Source organism: Piliocolobus tephrosceles, chromosome 4, assembly GCF_002776525.5.
Source record: "Piliocolobus tephrosceles isolate RC106 chromosome 4, ASM277652v3, whole genome shotgun sequence".
In the NCBI taxonomy this organism is placed as follows: Eukaryota; Metazoa; Chordata; class Mammalia; order Primates; family Cercopithecidae; genus Piliocolobus; species Piliocolobus tephrosceles.
The window spans coordinates 33,853,885-33,869,797 of NC_045437.1; the positions used below are offsets into that span (position 1 = coordinate 33,853,885).

The following is a 15,913-nucleotide window of genomic DNA, read 5'->3' on the forward strand; positions in this document are numbered from 1 at the left end:
TCGTAATCAGTTGTGTATTTCATAGGTGTTTGGAGCCTTTAATTTGCAGACCTTAGAAATATTTTGTATGTATGTATGTATGTATGTATGTATGTGTTTGTTTATTTTAGAGATGGGGTCTTACTGTATTGCCCAGGCTGGTCTCAAGCTCCTGAACTCAAGTGATCCTCCCACCTTGGCCTCCCATAGTGCTGGGATTATAGGCATGAGCCACCACACGTGGCCCCAGAAACATTAAACTTTCTAATTCCTGGCAGAGATCAGTGTTGATATAACTAAACAAATGTTACATTGGGTACTTCAAAAGACATTCACTGTATCTTAGAAATAGCTTTTATTTCTTAGAATTGCAGTTATGCTCCCAATTCCCTAGTTCATTTCACATTCACCAGACTTCATGTCAAGGAAACTCAGAAAGCTGGGATTTAGGCAACAGACTTATGATGAGAAGCAAGGATTTCTATGAAGAAAGGTCATTTTGCATCCTTCCAAGTTAAGATTAAAGTTTTCATCTTTGCATTACATGACGGTGAGAAAATGAAAAGCAGATCGGTGCTTTTCAAAGTGTGGGTAAAGTATGTACTAGCTATAATAATTAGGGAGTTTGAGCCGGGCGTGGTGGCCCACACCTGTAATCCCAGCACTTTGGGAGGCTGAGGTGGGCAGATCAGCTGAGGTCAGGAGTTCGAGACCAGCCTGGCCAACATGGCAAAACCCAGTCTCTACTACAAATACAAAAATTAGCTATTACATACAATTATTGAGATTTTATATAATAGTTAATTATTGAGCATACCTCTAGTCCCAGCTACTTGGGAGGCTGATGCAGGAGAATCGCTTGAATCTGGGAGGCAGAGGTTGCAGTTGAGCCGAGATCATGCCACCGCTCTCCAGCTTGGGTGACAGAGCAAGATTCCACCTCAAGAAGTAATAATATTAAGTTTGGACCAGAAATTCATACAGTTACTTCACTAAGCACATTGTTTTGTCCAGCTGACATATTTTTTGTAGGACTTTCTAGATGAAGGAAGCAGTACATTGCATTGCCTTCTGGAGGAAGTTTGCTATCTCAGCGAGCACCTTGAATAGCACTCCTTAGGTTGTAATTTCAGCATGATAATCAGTAGGATGTCAGAAAGTTGTGGTTACCAGCAGGGATTACTGTGGGATTCAGAGAAGACAGTTTCATGCTAGAGTGGTCATTGAATGCTTCAGGTACTGGGCAAAGTTTGACATGATGCCTAAGAATTCTCTAGGCAGAGAGATTCTGCAGGGCAATCCTGTGGATAAAGAATGAAAGAATCAGCCATGTGTTGAGAATGTAGAGTGTGTGATGAGAACCATGAATCTGAGGAAAACAGGAATCTAGAAAAGTAGCAGCATCATGAACCTGAAGAAGTAGACTGGGGCCAAATCATAGAGGTCTGAACCCAGATAAAGGAATTTGAAAATTATTTTTGGAGGGAAAATAATGAAAGCACTTGACCCAAAGGAATGACCCAATCAAGGTATGTTTTAGGAAGACTGGTCTGACGTTGCTGTGCAAGCTACAGTTTCACTGGGAAGAGGAGGGGGCAGAGATTTGTTGGGAAGCTGTTTGCAGGGTTTCCAAGTAAAGTGATAAAGTCTGAATTACAGTAATGGTGGTAGGGGCAAAGAAATAAACCAGATTCCAAAGACATTTCTAAAACAATTCCCAGAATTGAGACTTCTAAGGCACAGGGAAGAACCAAAAACAACCTAGATATGACACTTAAGCAAATGAATAGGAAATATATGACCAAATTCATCAATTTTCAGAATTGCCTTGTGTACACATGTATCTAGTACTTTGTGCTAGCAATCCACAGTAAGGAAACCCCGGTACATGAAATTTTTAGTTCATCCGTCCAGCTGCTAGTGTGTTTTATAGTTAGGACCAGGAAGAAGAACTGGATTAGGCTAGGGAGTGAATTTGTCTCAGGTTAGAGAAATAAGAGTTTAATTGTTTTATGTTATTTTAAATGGCTTTCTCTTTCCCAAGGTGCTGATAGCTTATTGGATATAAGTTCTGAAGCTGACCAACAAGATCTTCTTGCCCTATTGCAAGCAAAAGTTGCTTCCCTTACCTTACACAATAAGGAGTTACAAGATAAATTACAGGTATATAAATAGATTGCTGTCATGGACTATTCTGTAGAGTCAAGCTCTTGGTCTTTTCAGTAGTCAGATGTGTTTTGTTTTAAATGTGTACCTTAGTTTCTTTTTAAATGTTAGCTTTAAGTATCTTATAGTTTCAGATTATTTGTTTCATGAGAGTGTTATTCATTAACTCTTTCTGTAAATTATTCAACTGGTAAATTATATATGATTATACACATAGTATGATCAGTATTAAAAATTCTATATGTTTATATAAATAAAATGTAAACAAAATTGATAGAAAAATTCTATATAAAATATACTATATACATAGAATATGTATAATTTTATATATAAAATTTTATATTTTGATTTTATATACACATTAAAATTTTGTTTTAAATTATATGTGTGTATGTGTACATATATATAAAATATTATCCATTCATTTAGTAAAGTTGATCACTTAACAGGTTTAAGAACTTGATAAGAAATGGCTGTACCAAAAAATAAGAAGAAGAAATAGCTGCACTATATATCCATTACCCCTCTTGGCAAGCAGAATGATAAAAGAAATGAAGGAAAATTTTGAATCGGAGGCTTTGTAGAGTAAACAATTTTATTGTTTTCAAAGTGACACAAATCATCTGTCCCAATAGAACCCAAAGCAAGCTTTGTGTCATTAGTCCCACTCATGTCCCAGACCATCTTTTTTCATGGCATGAGAATACACAGGCAAAGTGATCATGCTACTCTCCCATACCAAAGTTGCAGATTTACTCCTCTCGTTCTGGTTGCTTGCTTAGCTAACCACCCCTTTGGTATTACTTAATTCTTGCTTTTTCTCCTAGGCCAAATCACCCAAGGAGGCAGAAGCAGACCTAAGCTTTGACTCATATCATTCCACCCAAACTGACTTGGGCCCATCCCTGGGAAAACCTGGTGAAACCACTCCCCCAGACTCCAAATCATCTCCACCTGTCTTAATACATTCTTTAGGTAAATCCACTACTGACAGTGATGTCAGAATTCAGCAACTGCAAGAGATTTTGCAAGATTTACAGAAGAGATTAGAGAGCTCTGAAGCAGAGAGAAAACAGCTACAGGTTGAACTCCAGTCCCGAAGGGCAGAACTGGTATGCTTAAACAACACTGAGATTTCCGAGAACAGCTCTGACCTCAGCCAGAAACTTAAAGAAACTCAGAGCAAATACGAGGAGGCTATGAAAGAAGTCCTTAGTGTGCAGAAGCAGATGAAACTGGGTCTTGTCTCGCCTGAGAGCATGGATAATTATTCACATCTCCACGAGCTGAGGGTCACGGAAGAGGAAATAAATGTGCTCAAGCAGGATCTGCAGAATGCATTAGAAGAAAGTGAAAGAAATAAAGAGAAAGTAAGAGAGTTAGAGGAAAAACTGGTAGAGAGGGAGAAAGGTACAGTGATTAAGCCACCTGTGGAAGAGTACGAGGAAATGAAAAGTTCATATTGCTCTGTTATTGAGAATATGAATAAAGAGAAAGCATTTTTGTTTGAGAAATACCAAGAGGCCCAAGAAGAAATCATGAAATTAAAAGACACACTAAAAAGTCAGATGACACAGGAAGCCAGTGATGAAGCTGAGGACATGAAAGAAGCCATGAATAGGATGATAGATGAACTCAACAAACAGGTGAGCGAGCTGTCACAGCTGTACAAAGAAGCCCAGGCTGAACTGGAGGATTACAGGAAGAGGAAATCTCTAGAGGATATCACAGCTGAATATATCCATAAAGCAGAGCATGAGAAACTGATGCAATTGACAAACGTGTCCAGGGCTAAGGCAGAAGATGCACTGTCCGAAATGAAGTCTCAGTATTCAAAAGTGTTAAACGAGTTGACCCAGCTCAAACAACTGGTCGATGCACAGAAAGAGAACTCTGTCTCTATCACAGAGCATTTGCAAGTGATAACCACGCTACGGACTACAGCAAAAGAGATGGAAGAAAAAATAAGCAATCTTAAGGAACACCTTGCAAGCAAGGAAGTGGAAGTAGCAAAGCTGGAGAAACAACTCTTAGAAGAGAAAGCTGCTATGACTGATGCAATGGTACCCCGGTCTTCCTATGAAAAGCTCCAGTCATCCTTAGAGAGTGAAGTGAGTGTGTTGGCATCGAAATTAAAGGAATCAGTGAAAGAGAAAGAGAAGGTCCATTCAGAGGTTGCCCAGATTAGAAGTGAGGTCTCAGAGGTGAAAAGAGAAAAGGAAAATATTCAGACTCTCTTGAAATCCAAAGAGCAAGAAGTAAATGAACTTCTGCAAAAATTCCAGCAAGCTCAGGAAGAACTTGCAGAAATGAAAAGATATTCTGAGAGCTCTTCAAAACTGGAGGAAGATAAGGATAAAAAGGTTGGTGAAACTGCATTGCTGTTGGGTTTCTAGCAATAAGTCTTAGTCTCTTCGGCTTTTACTATGTTAAATACTTCTAGTGTTGGCACTAAAACTTGGAGTGAATGCTCAGAGACTCTGCACATGAACTTTATCTGTCCCCAAAGCCACATTAAGAATAGTCTGTTGGATCGCCCAGATGTGGTGGCTCACGCCTATAATCCCAGCACTTTGGGAGGCTGAGGTGGGCAGATCACTTGAGGTCAGGAGTTTGAGACCATCCTGGCCAACATGGTGAAACCACATCTCTACTAAAAATACAAAAGTTAGCTGGGCGTGGTGGTACATGCCTGTAATCCCAGCTACTAGGGAGGCTGAGGCAGGAGAATTACTTGAACCCAGGAGGTGGAGGTTGCAGTGAGCCAAGATCAGGCCACTGCACTCCAGCCTGGCCAACAGAATAAGACTTCATCTCAAAAAAAAAAAAAAAAAAAAAAAAAAGAATAGTTTGTTGGGTATTTATATTTTAAAAACACATCTGCTGGGCATAGTGGCTCACTCCTCTAATTCCAGCAGTTTGGGAGGCCATAATGGGAGGATGGCTTGAGACCAGCCTCAGCAACATAGTGAGATCCCATCTGTACAAAAAATTTAAAAATTAGCCAGGCATGGTGGTGCGAGCATGTAGTCCCAGCCACTTAAGAGGCTAAGGCAGGAAAGTCACTAGAGCCCTAGAAGTCAAAGTTGTCATGAGCCATATCAACACCACTGCACTCTAACCTGGGCAACAGAGTAAGACCCTGCCTCAAAAAATAATAAATAAGCAAACATCAATCTTTGGCCACTTCTCCTTATACTAAAGCATTTTCACATATGTGATGCATATTTGTCCTTCAAAAATCATTTTACAGAAGCTTTGCCAGTGTTGGGGATCAGAAGTGAACTTGCAAACTGAAAAGTATTTGTGATCCATCTCAAACTTCAAAATTCTTTTTTTGGATTCAGAACAGATTCCTCCATAATATGAAACTAAAATACTCCTAGACTTAATCCTGCTTCCCTAAGGTCCATCAGCTTCCCCTCAAGTCAGTGTAAAAGCTACCCTCGCCGGCCCCTCCTTCGACAGGTATATAGGAGAGGAAGAGGCATGTGGGGACCCGGCAGTTTGAGATGGCACTGGACACAAGAAATGGTGCTGGTCAGCTTTGCGCAGTGGCAGTATCGTAGCCAATGAGGTTTATCCGAGGCGCGATTATTGCTAAAAGAAATGGTGCTGGTCATGCTGCTGGAGGAAGGAGGGAAGCAAAGGGAAAGTTCGGGGGGATGGTTCCACACACCAATCAGCTCTGCATCTCTAGTCCCCTGTCTCGGAGGTTCCAAATGGCATTCATTAGAGACTACTTATCTTTATTCTTTTATAATGAGTGTTTCAAAAGAGCTTTACCAGCCAGGGAAACAGGGATTAGCGAGTGGTGGGGTACGGTGGGGAGTTACTTGTGTTTACTTTAAAGAAAGATGTCCAGAGATATCAGGCTTCCTAGGCCTTATTCCTGATCGCCCATGTCAGCAGCATTGGACGAAATATAGCTGTCTCCAAATAAAGCCTGAAATCCTAATTCTGATTTTTTTTTTTCAATCATACCCCTTTTAAAAGTAGGAAACCAACATCACAGCTTTTGTTACCACCATCACCAAAACATAATATGTAATTCAAGGGCCTTTATCTGAACCTAATGGATGTAGCGGGCTTTGTTAGTTTGCCTGATTTTGTTATCTGTTTCATTTTATGAGTTTTTTTATTTAAATGTATTAAAAGGGAATTGCTCCAAAGTCTTAAGGCCCAGAGACCAAAAGAGATGACTGTGTTTGAGGCTTAGAAATATATGAAATTTTGCTTTGCAGACATGTTACTGCCTGTTAATACCATTTTCCTTTATTCCTAGATAAATGAGATGTCAAAGGAAGTCACCAAATTGAAGGAGGCCCTGAACAGCCTCTCCCAGCTCTCCTACTCAACAAGCTCATCCAAAAGGCAGAGTCAGCAGCTGGAGGCACTGCAGCAGCAAGTCAAACAGCTCCAGAACCAGCTGGCGGTGAGTGGGTTTGTTTCTGCTGCCTCGTTTGGGGTGGAGGGCCTGGCAGATTCCGTATCATCCCAGCTGCTAGGGCAAGTGGGCATGAACAAAAAGATTCCCAGCCCAAAGGAATGTACTTCAATGAGCAGTTGACTGATTTCTTCAGTGAGGGCAAAAGAGGGAGCCACTGGTGGAATTCCCAGTCGTTATCAGCAATGCAATGGATCAGATGTTCACTGCGAAGGAAAGAACTGACAGGACAGTGGGAGGAGGCTACATGCTCACTCATACCCTAACTTTTTACCCCTTCTCTTTTTTCTGCAACAGTCTTTCCCCATCTCTGGCAGTGGCAAGAGCTTTTTCTTGTTAGGGGCCAGGATCTCTAGTAGTTGCATCTCTATATATCTGAAGCTGCTTCTTGGCCCCTCTCCTTATTTCACTTAGGAAAGCCCTTCCTTATCTAATTTGGTTTCCTGGGTCCACTGTAACAAATCACCACAAATTTGTTTAAAACAACACGAGTGTATTTAGTTGCATTGAACAGAAGTCCAAAATCGCTTTCACTGGACTAACTTCAAGTTGTTGGCAGGGCTGGTTCCTCGCCTTTTCCAGTTACCAGAGGCTGCCTGCATTCCGTGGCTCATGGCCCCTTCCTCCATCTTCGAGGCACATCACTCCAGCATCTGCTCAGTCTTCCCATCTCCTCCTTCATCCTTTGATTTTCTTGCCTCCCTCTTATAAGGACCCTTGTGATTACATCTAAAGCCCACCTAGATAATCCACAATAATCTCCCTCTCCATTTCAACACCCTTAATTTCATCTGCAAGATGCCTTTTGCCATATCAAGTAACATTCACAGGTTCTGGGAATTAGGATGTGGACATCTTTCGAGAGCCATTATTTAGCTTACCACAGTATCTGTTAAGGTTTGAGTTGGCATGGGTACATTACCTTTTCTACCTAAAATCGAGAGTTAGTCTGTCCTGGACTGTCTCTAACTTCCATATACAAACAGAATATGGATTTGATGATTTCTTCAGAATAGAACTAGATGTAGTGAATTCAGGTTTCTGCAGTCCTTACTCTGACTGGCCACAAAGTTCAATGCTAGCTTTGGAGGAAACAGCTCTAGCAATGGTGGATACTTAGGGGAGGAGAAGCAGCTCTTTACTGTGTTCTGCAGGTCATTCTTCTGATAAAATGGCATTACAGACTTGTATGTAAAGTGCTATTGGTTTATAGAGTAATTCTTGTAATTATGCAACATGTTTTTGAGCTCTTACTATACCTCAGTATTATACATGGTGCTGATGATATAAAATGAGTAAGACTCAGTCCCTGCCCTCATAGAGTTTATACTCTATATAAGTTATCAACAAAGAGATGCCCAGCATACCGTGGGCATACACAGGAAATGAGTCATGAAAAGCTTCCTACGGGAGTTATACTTGTGCTGAGTCTTGAAGGCCTGAGTAAGAATATGTTGTTACTCAGCAAGGACTGACACATGGACTAGCTGGCTTTTGGGAACCTTGGTGAGAACCATTCCAGTGGAATGGGGAGGAGGGTAGAATCTGGACTGCAGTAGACTGGCTGCTAGAGAAGTGAGTAAGTAGATAGGTATCTGGTGGGGCTAAGCAGTCGCAGCAGGGGTTGCGGGAAGCCTGAAGCAAGTTTGCTGGAAAGATGGGAAGTGGTGGTTAGGGTGAGGGATGCTTTCAGTTGAGATTTCAGAGGTGGTAATGACAGACGCAGGGCTACGGCCGTGAGAGGAGTTGCTGAACCGAAGAGAAGCACGTTATTAAAGCTGAAGTTGAGGAAGTGAGAGGTTCAGGTGTTAGATGGATCATTCGCACAGATATCGAAGCCAAACAAATGATGACAGAAGCAGGGATAGAAAGGAAGACAGATCTGAAGATAAAATCATAAATAATTGAGTAGGGATTGCTGAAAGGTGGGGAGGGAACAACACAAAAAGAAGTGCCAAATGTGCCTTCTTATGGTGTGAACTTAAAGGACAGGTTTTAAAGTGTCCCTTAATAACAGGAAAGATACCTCACATTCTGACACTGATGGGGGGAAGGAAGAATTGGTATTATGGAGTTTTGTACATTTTTGAAGTAATCCATATATGATGGTCTCAATTTTCATGATGTTCATCATGTTCTGAGAGGACAGGCTCTTAGAACAAGAGTTTCAGAGATAAAGACCCCTGAAACAGCCACTGAGAGGAACTGGAATAATAGCTCAACAAGGAGAAATAGAAGCATCAGCGGCTGTATTGAGGAACCACCGGAGACTGGGGCCACCACCCTCTTTGCCTCCTTGGTACACTGAAAGCTAAATAATTGAGCTCCCCAAGGATTATATAACACTGGCCATATAGTGCGTAATCAATAATTCCCTTAAAAATAACAGACTTTAAAAATTAAATTAGTACATATTTGGCCGTTGTAGAAAAGTTGAAAAATACAGAAAACTCTTAACAAGTTCCTATAAATAAAAATTTTCCATAATTCAATAACTCTGAGATAATCACTTTTTATATCTGATGTATTTCCTTGCAGTATTTACATTTAATGTAGCTGTATTTGCATAAGTATGTGTACATATATATACACACGTATACACACACATATATAGACACACACACACGTATATATATTTTATTTTTTCGAGACAGAGTTTTGTTCTGTCACCCATGCTGGAGTGCAGTGGCGTGACCTCGGCTCACTGCAACCTCTGCCTCCCAGGTTCAAGCGATTCTCCTGCCTCAGCCTCCTGAGTAGCTGGGATTACAGGTACCGACCACTATGCCTGGCTAATTTTTGTATTTTTAGTAGAGACGGGGTTTCACCATGTTGGCCAGGCTGGTCTCGAACTCCTGACCTCAAGTGATCCGCCCACCTCAGCCTCCCAAAGTGCATATATTTTTAAAACCAAACGGGATTATAGTAATTCCTTTTTATACAGGTTTTTCTCGAGTTGACCTACCAAGACTTTTTTCCCTAAGATTATTGACAAGTATTCAGAAATACACAAGCCAGTAAGGCCACAACAATTTTAGAAACTTCCAATGCTAGCATAAAGTGGAGGGGACCACTTCGGGGAGCATTTGACTGCAGCTTTCTCATAGTTTTTTGTTTTTGTTCTTTAAAGATCTCCTAAGCTCATTAACAATGTGAAATATTCCCTTTCTAGGAATGCAAGAAACAACACCAGGAGGTCATATCAGTTTACAGAATGCATCTTCTGTATGCTGTGCAGGTATGGTTATGCCCCTTGAAGTATCTGGACATCCTAAAGAAATATGGCAGCAGATGTTGACAGAACTCCCATCATTTAACTAGTAGAATGAACAAGAATTAGAGGAGAATCCTTTCCACTGGAAAGCCCGAATATGCCTTTTGCATTGCCTTGGATTCCGTGTCAGGAGCCTTGTGCCCTGTTTACCAGGAACAGCCCCATCTTTTAAGGCAGGGCCTCACTCTGTCACGCAGGCTGGAGTGTAATGGCATCATCTTGCCTCACTGCAGCCTCAACCCACAGGCTCAAGTGATCCTCCCACCTCAGCCTCCCAAGTAGGTGGGATTACAGGCACCTACCACCGTACCTGGCTAATTTTTGTATTTTTTGTAGAGGTGGGGCTTTGCCATGTTGCCCAGGCTGGTCTCAAACTCCTGAGCTCAAGCAATCCACCCGTCTTGGCCTCCCAAAGTGCTGAGATTACAGGCAGGAGCCACCACGCCCTGCCCTCCCATCATGTATTCAGGAATGAGGGACAATGTGGTCCACCACTGGGAGGACCGGGGCTTTATTTTCCAGCAATGCTGATCTTCTCAGAGTTACCAGTGCTGCCTTGGCTCTATGATGCTTGGTGTTCTGGCTGCTGGACTCACATTTGCAACTGAGACCCCAGATAGCTTTTGCTGAGGGTTTTGGTAGACACTGCCACCTCATCTTCCAGCTGGATGAAGGCAGGACCCTTTCTTTGACTCAGTTCCTCATAGAAATGTGGGAAATGATAGGGCTGACATTCCTGTGAAAGATGGGGGAAAATACCCCAGATCTTCACTGCAGTCAGCCATCTCATTCCCCAGAGAAGAAAATACCATGGCTTAATTTAGGTTCTAATGAGTATCTTGTGTTTGAATATCCTAGGGCCAGATGGATGAAGATGTCCAGAAAGTACTGAAGCAAATCCTTACCATGTGTAAAAACCAGTCTCAAAAGAAGTAAAGTGGATTCCTTGGCAGGACACTGCCCCCCTTGTCATCTATCTTTGTGTTAGATCCAGAGTTGTTGGCAGCCGCTGCCATTGTTCTCATGTGTGGTATGCACTGTGGCCTAGCATAGCTTCTTCCCTTTCCAAAGGTTTCTGAGGACTTGTCCCAGGAGAAGACTGCCTGCCTCAGAACTACTTAGAGACTTCAAACCAGCAGAGGTGAAAGTTCCCATCATCCCTTCAGATTCCAGAGCTGGGATCAGCCACGCCCTGAGGTCTGGTCCTGATGCTGGCAGGGGGGCCCCCTCCTCCATACCTGACCGGTTGAGTGGCTTCATCACCACCGAGTGATGTACTGAGGCCTCCTGCAGTGAATATGCTCCTTCCATTGCTGTACTTGGGCAGTGCCATTCAGCACAGGAGAGCTCTTTTTGCCTTTGGCTTTCAATTCCAAAACATGATTTAATTTCTAACTAAATTAGTATGGCACTAGTTATGAAGTGTCTGCTTAAAACCCTTTATCATGGTATCCTGTGGATTTAAAAACTCTAATTCCATGTTTTCTTCCCATCTGCCTTATATATCTCATCACCGTGCTTATCAATATTCAGTTTGATGAGTGCTATTAACTAAAATATGAACTTAAAAACAAAAGCAAGTTGTCCTTAAAAGTTCTTTTTTTTTAAGTAAATTGTTGACATATTGCAAATTTTCTATGCAAACTTGCCTCCTGCTGTTATCCGTGAAGCTCAGGAAATCCAAACATTTGTGTTTCAACAAGGGACAGTAAACTGTGTGTTTACAGCCAAAAGAAATGCCTCATAGTTCTTAACCTCAATTTTTGTAAAAGTATTTTTTCTCTGTAATATTTTTATTGGCTCATAAAGATGTTTTCATATCTAAACCCCTAAATAAGTGAAATTACAGATTATATTAACAAAATACTTTTTAGGTAGCCATGCTTGAGATTTTTTAAAAATGTAACTTTTTCCTTAAAGTTTTCAGCTATAGCAAAAGGTAGTTATGTATGCCAGACCTTATATGAGCTGCCACCAACACCCCTAGAACTTTCAGCCATGGTGTCTTCAGAACTGTAGTGCATTTCTGAATCTAGCAAATCCTCTTTTTACCCACTGAATGTTTTTGAATGCCCTGACTCTACCAGCGCCCATAAATGATCTCTGGAAGGACTGTTAGTAACAATCTGTTTTTCAACTTTGAAGCTAAAAACCCTGATATGGTAATATTATGGTGCATAGCAGAGGTCTCGGGAAAAAATATTTCTGTTCACTTTACTTTCAGGTTAAAAATGTTTCTAACATGCTTGCAGCTTCCCTTATGGCATTAGTCTTGTTGAGGGAGAGAGACAGAATCCAGGACTCTCCAAAGTATTTAACCGAAAGCAGGGCCTGCTCTGACAGGGCCCACGTCCCACAGGGCTGCCTGGGCTCAGTGGGTGCTTGGCTGTGCTGGATGATATGTTGATCTGTACTGGATGAGGACCAATGACAGCAAAGCAAAAATGGCTTTAAAGCTTGGTGTTACTTTTCTTAAGTTGTTTAATTATAGTTAAACAATTTCAAAAATGCTCCAAAGAAATGTGAAAGGACCTTTCGTCACAGCACTTCAGAAAATACAAAACAGCCCCGTCTGCCCCCGCACAGAAATGCTGCAGAGTATATAAAACTTGAGACATTTTTGTAGGATGCCTGACAAGGTGTAGCCTTTTATCTTGTTTCCGGATGCGTATTTATTACGAGTACTCTGGTTAAATATTGAAAAGTTATATGCTGTAGTTTAGTATTTTGTCTTTGTAATTTACAGAAGTTGTTGGAGAAAATAATAAACTTGTTTCATTTTGCATTTCTGGTGTTGATTTTTGGTGTATTCAGAAGCATCTCTGTGTGGCTTCTGAAGATCATTTCAACAGCATTTCAGTGTGATGGGTTTTCTAGCCTGTGCTATGCTCAGCTGGTGTGAGTTGTCCGCACTGTTCCACACAAAGTCTCACATCATTTCCATTTCCCAGCTCTTGGATTCACCCTGAGCTCTGCCCCGATATCAGCCACTCTGGGGCAGTTGAATCACAGTCGTTTAATCCACAATTCCTCTCATTTAATCTGCAGTCTTTTTAACTGTTTGGAAGCCTCCACTGGATTGTTTTCCCTCTTGCTTCTTGCTTTTTTTGAAAAAGTAAAACATACACACAGTAAAAAAAAAAAAAAAAAATCCAAATACATTTTCCTGTCCCATTACAAAGATAATTCAATTCATTCCTGACAAAACTCTTATCAGGTGAATTCTGGCAAGGTTAAAATCATAATTAAAATTGTTACAGGTTAAAATCATAATTAAAATGACATGAAATAGGTACAATTACTTAAGGAGTTAGCATTGTTTCTCATACTCCAATGTTACAAGGCCATTTCCCTTCACTGACAACATGATTCCACCACCTCTACTTCAGTTTCATTGTGCCTTCCTACTATACACTGAAACTTTATTTCAAAGAAAGCATGTGTGTGATACCCAATTGAACCTTTTATTTCAATTGTGGCCAACCAGACAACTCAGAAGGTGACTTCATGAGGACACTCAGCTGGGGAGGAAACTGAGATAAACCCAAACCAGTCATCTCTGATGGACAGAAATGCTTCATAAGGCAAAGTCAGGATATGAAAAGAAACTCTCCTGCCTCCACAATTAGATAGCAGCTGAGACTGTAGGACAAGTGAAAGGAACCACAGGTAAATCTTTCTCTTACTCCCCAATCCTTAGTGCATCTCCCCAGAAGCAACATCTAGTAAGCTTCTTCGATGACCTGAGACATTCTCTCTCTATATGTACATGTAGGCATGTATTTTTCTTTCTTCTTCAAATATCTTGGAGATTATTCTCTGTCAGCATACACATCTCATTCTTTTTAACTGCTGAATAAAATTTCATAGTATGGTTGTGCTATATTTTATCTTGATAATTCCACATTATGGACATTCAATTGCTTCCAGTATTGCAGCTACAACAATGATACAATGACTATCCTATGTATGTCTGTATGTCTTTACATGTGTAAGGATTTTTTGAATTTTCAAATTGTTCACTTTTACATTAGCTTCCATCAAGATATGACATGGGCAGGAAAAAAATGAATAGAATATTGTTCATATCATCACATTGAGAAAGAATGGCCTTTCCCTTCATGTTGGTTAATAATAATAAGAGTCATTAATTTGTTTTCCTCACATACACTTCAAGACAAACGCCAAAGCCTTTAGTAATTAAACCCACCCATCTTAAGATAAACACATGATACGCTGTGAGGCGAAAACACTCCCTGAACATGTCAAAGCACAACCTTTTGCAATGTGGCATAACAAGAATATTGGGTGCTGACAATAGCAGAAATATTATCCAACAAAGATGGGGGTCATTTTTTGAGCAAAATTAAGAGGCAGACTGCAAGGCCAAGAGTGAGCTGGAAAAAGTTACAGACCAAGGAACCAGGGCATTCACAAGAGTAGCAATTTCTGTTCACCAGATCGGGGCAGAGATTTGTCGGGCATTATGGGAGTGTGTGACATATTTGAGCAACAAAAGAAGAAGGGCTCAGTGAGCCATAGGAGCTGGGCAAGGGAACAATCAATATGGGTTCCAGTAGATGGAAAGGCTTCTTTGAGGAGTAAAGCCCCTACGAGGTGAGTAGGAGGAAAGCAAAGAGATATTCCTGCACACTTATCATAAAGCAGGCTCTAAAATGGGAAGAAAGCATATTCAAGAATCGTAACTGGATGTACCAGATTATACAGTGGAGGATACATAAGAGTATTAGTCCATTTTCACGCTGCTGATAAAAACATACCCAAGACTGAGCAATTTACAAAAGAAAGGTTTCATGGACTTAACAGTTCCACATGGCTAGGGAAGCCTCTCAGTCATAGTAAAAGGCAAGGAGGAGCAAGTCAAGTCTTAAATGGATGGCAGCAGGCAAAGAGAGAGCTTGTGCAGGGAAACTCCTGTTTTTAAAACCATCAGATCTCGTAAGACTTATCCACAATCACAAGAACAGCATGGGAAAGACCCACCCTCATGATTCAATTATCTCCCACCAGGTTCCCCCAACAACGTGGAAATTCAAGATGAGATTTGGTTGGGGACACAGCCAAACCACATCAGTAAGGGACAGAAAGGAGCAGGACACAGTCCAATGATATAAGCTGCTAACAGCCAGGAGAAGCAGGCTCCTTATGTGTCACCTCCATATGTTTTTAAAGCCATGCATTTAAGTTACACACTCTAGTAGGCAGAATAAGTCATCCTAAAGACGTCCATGTCCTAATCCTCAGAACCTGTGAATTTGTTAGCTGTGAATCTAACCTGTGAATAAGTTACATGACAAGGAGGAATTAAGGTTGCTGATAGAATGAAGGCTGCTAATCTGCTGACCTTTAGATTATCCAGGTGGGCCCAGTATAACAAGAAGTGTCTTTTAAAATGGAAAGAAGGGTCAGAGATTTGAAGATGCTGCATTGCTGCTGGCTTTGAAGATGAAGAGAACAAATCGAGGAATGCAGGCAGGCTCTAGAGGCTGGAAAACGTTAAGAAAAAATTTTCTCCTTGAGCTCCCAGAAGGAGCCACCCTTGCAGACATCTCGTCTTTAGCCCAGTGACACCCATTTCAGACTTTCAACCTCCAGAATTACACAATAATAGAGTTGTGGTTTGTTAAGCCACTGAGTTTGCGCTGACTTATTACAGCAACAATAGGAAACTGATGCACACAGGTAGGCCAGAATCTCTACTAGTGGAGTTCCTAAAGGTCATTTGTAGTTTATTAAATGTTTTTGTGCTGAATGCTAAAGGCTCAATGATAACAGCTCCTGCTCACAAGGAGCTCATAGTTGGCCAAACAGGGCCTGCTACCTAGCAGGTATTCCGTAATCACTGAGTGGGTAGATGAATATTTAGACAGACGGATTGCCTAAAAGGCCCTCCATGACCCAGTGCCCCACTACTTTACTGGAACAGTCTTTTGTCGCCTTCCTCCTCATTCCTACTGCCGTTTGCTGTTCTTTGACCCCATTAAACTTGCTCCTACCTCAGGGCTTTTGCACTTGCTGTTAACATC

The 15,913-nt window shown here is 41.2% G+C and overlaps 1 protein-coding gene and 1 pseudogene across 3 annotated transcripts in view; both read left to right on the forward strand.

Annotated features, from left to right (window-relative positions):
* The window catches only part of RAI14 (retinoic acid induced 14), a 172,838-nt gene extending 160,187 nt beyond the window's left edge, over positions 1-12,651 (forward strand). For all 3 annotated transcript variants that reach the window (XM_023216537.2, XM_023216539.2, XM_023216538.2), the window contains 5 exons: positions 2,024-2,142; positions 2,973-4,508; positions 6,431-6,580; positions 9,765-9,830; positions 10,725-12,651. In XM_023216537.2, coding sequence (XP_023072305.1) covers positions 2,024-2,142; positions 2,973-4,508; positions 6,431-6,580; positions 9,765-9,830; positions 10,725-10,802 — 1,949 coding nt within the window. In that variant the 3' untranslated portion in view covers positions 10,803-12,651. The remainder of the gene's footprint in view (positions 1-2,023; positions 2,143-2,972; positions 4,509-6,430; positions 6,581-9,764; positions 9,831-10,724) is intronic.
* On the forward strand, positions 5,689-5,774 carry LOC113225111 (annotated as a pseudogene).
* Positions 12,652-15,913: the final 3,262 nt, after the last annotated feature.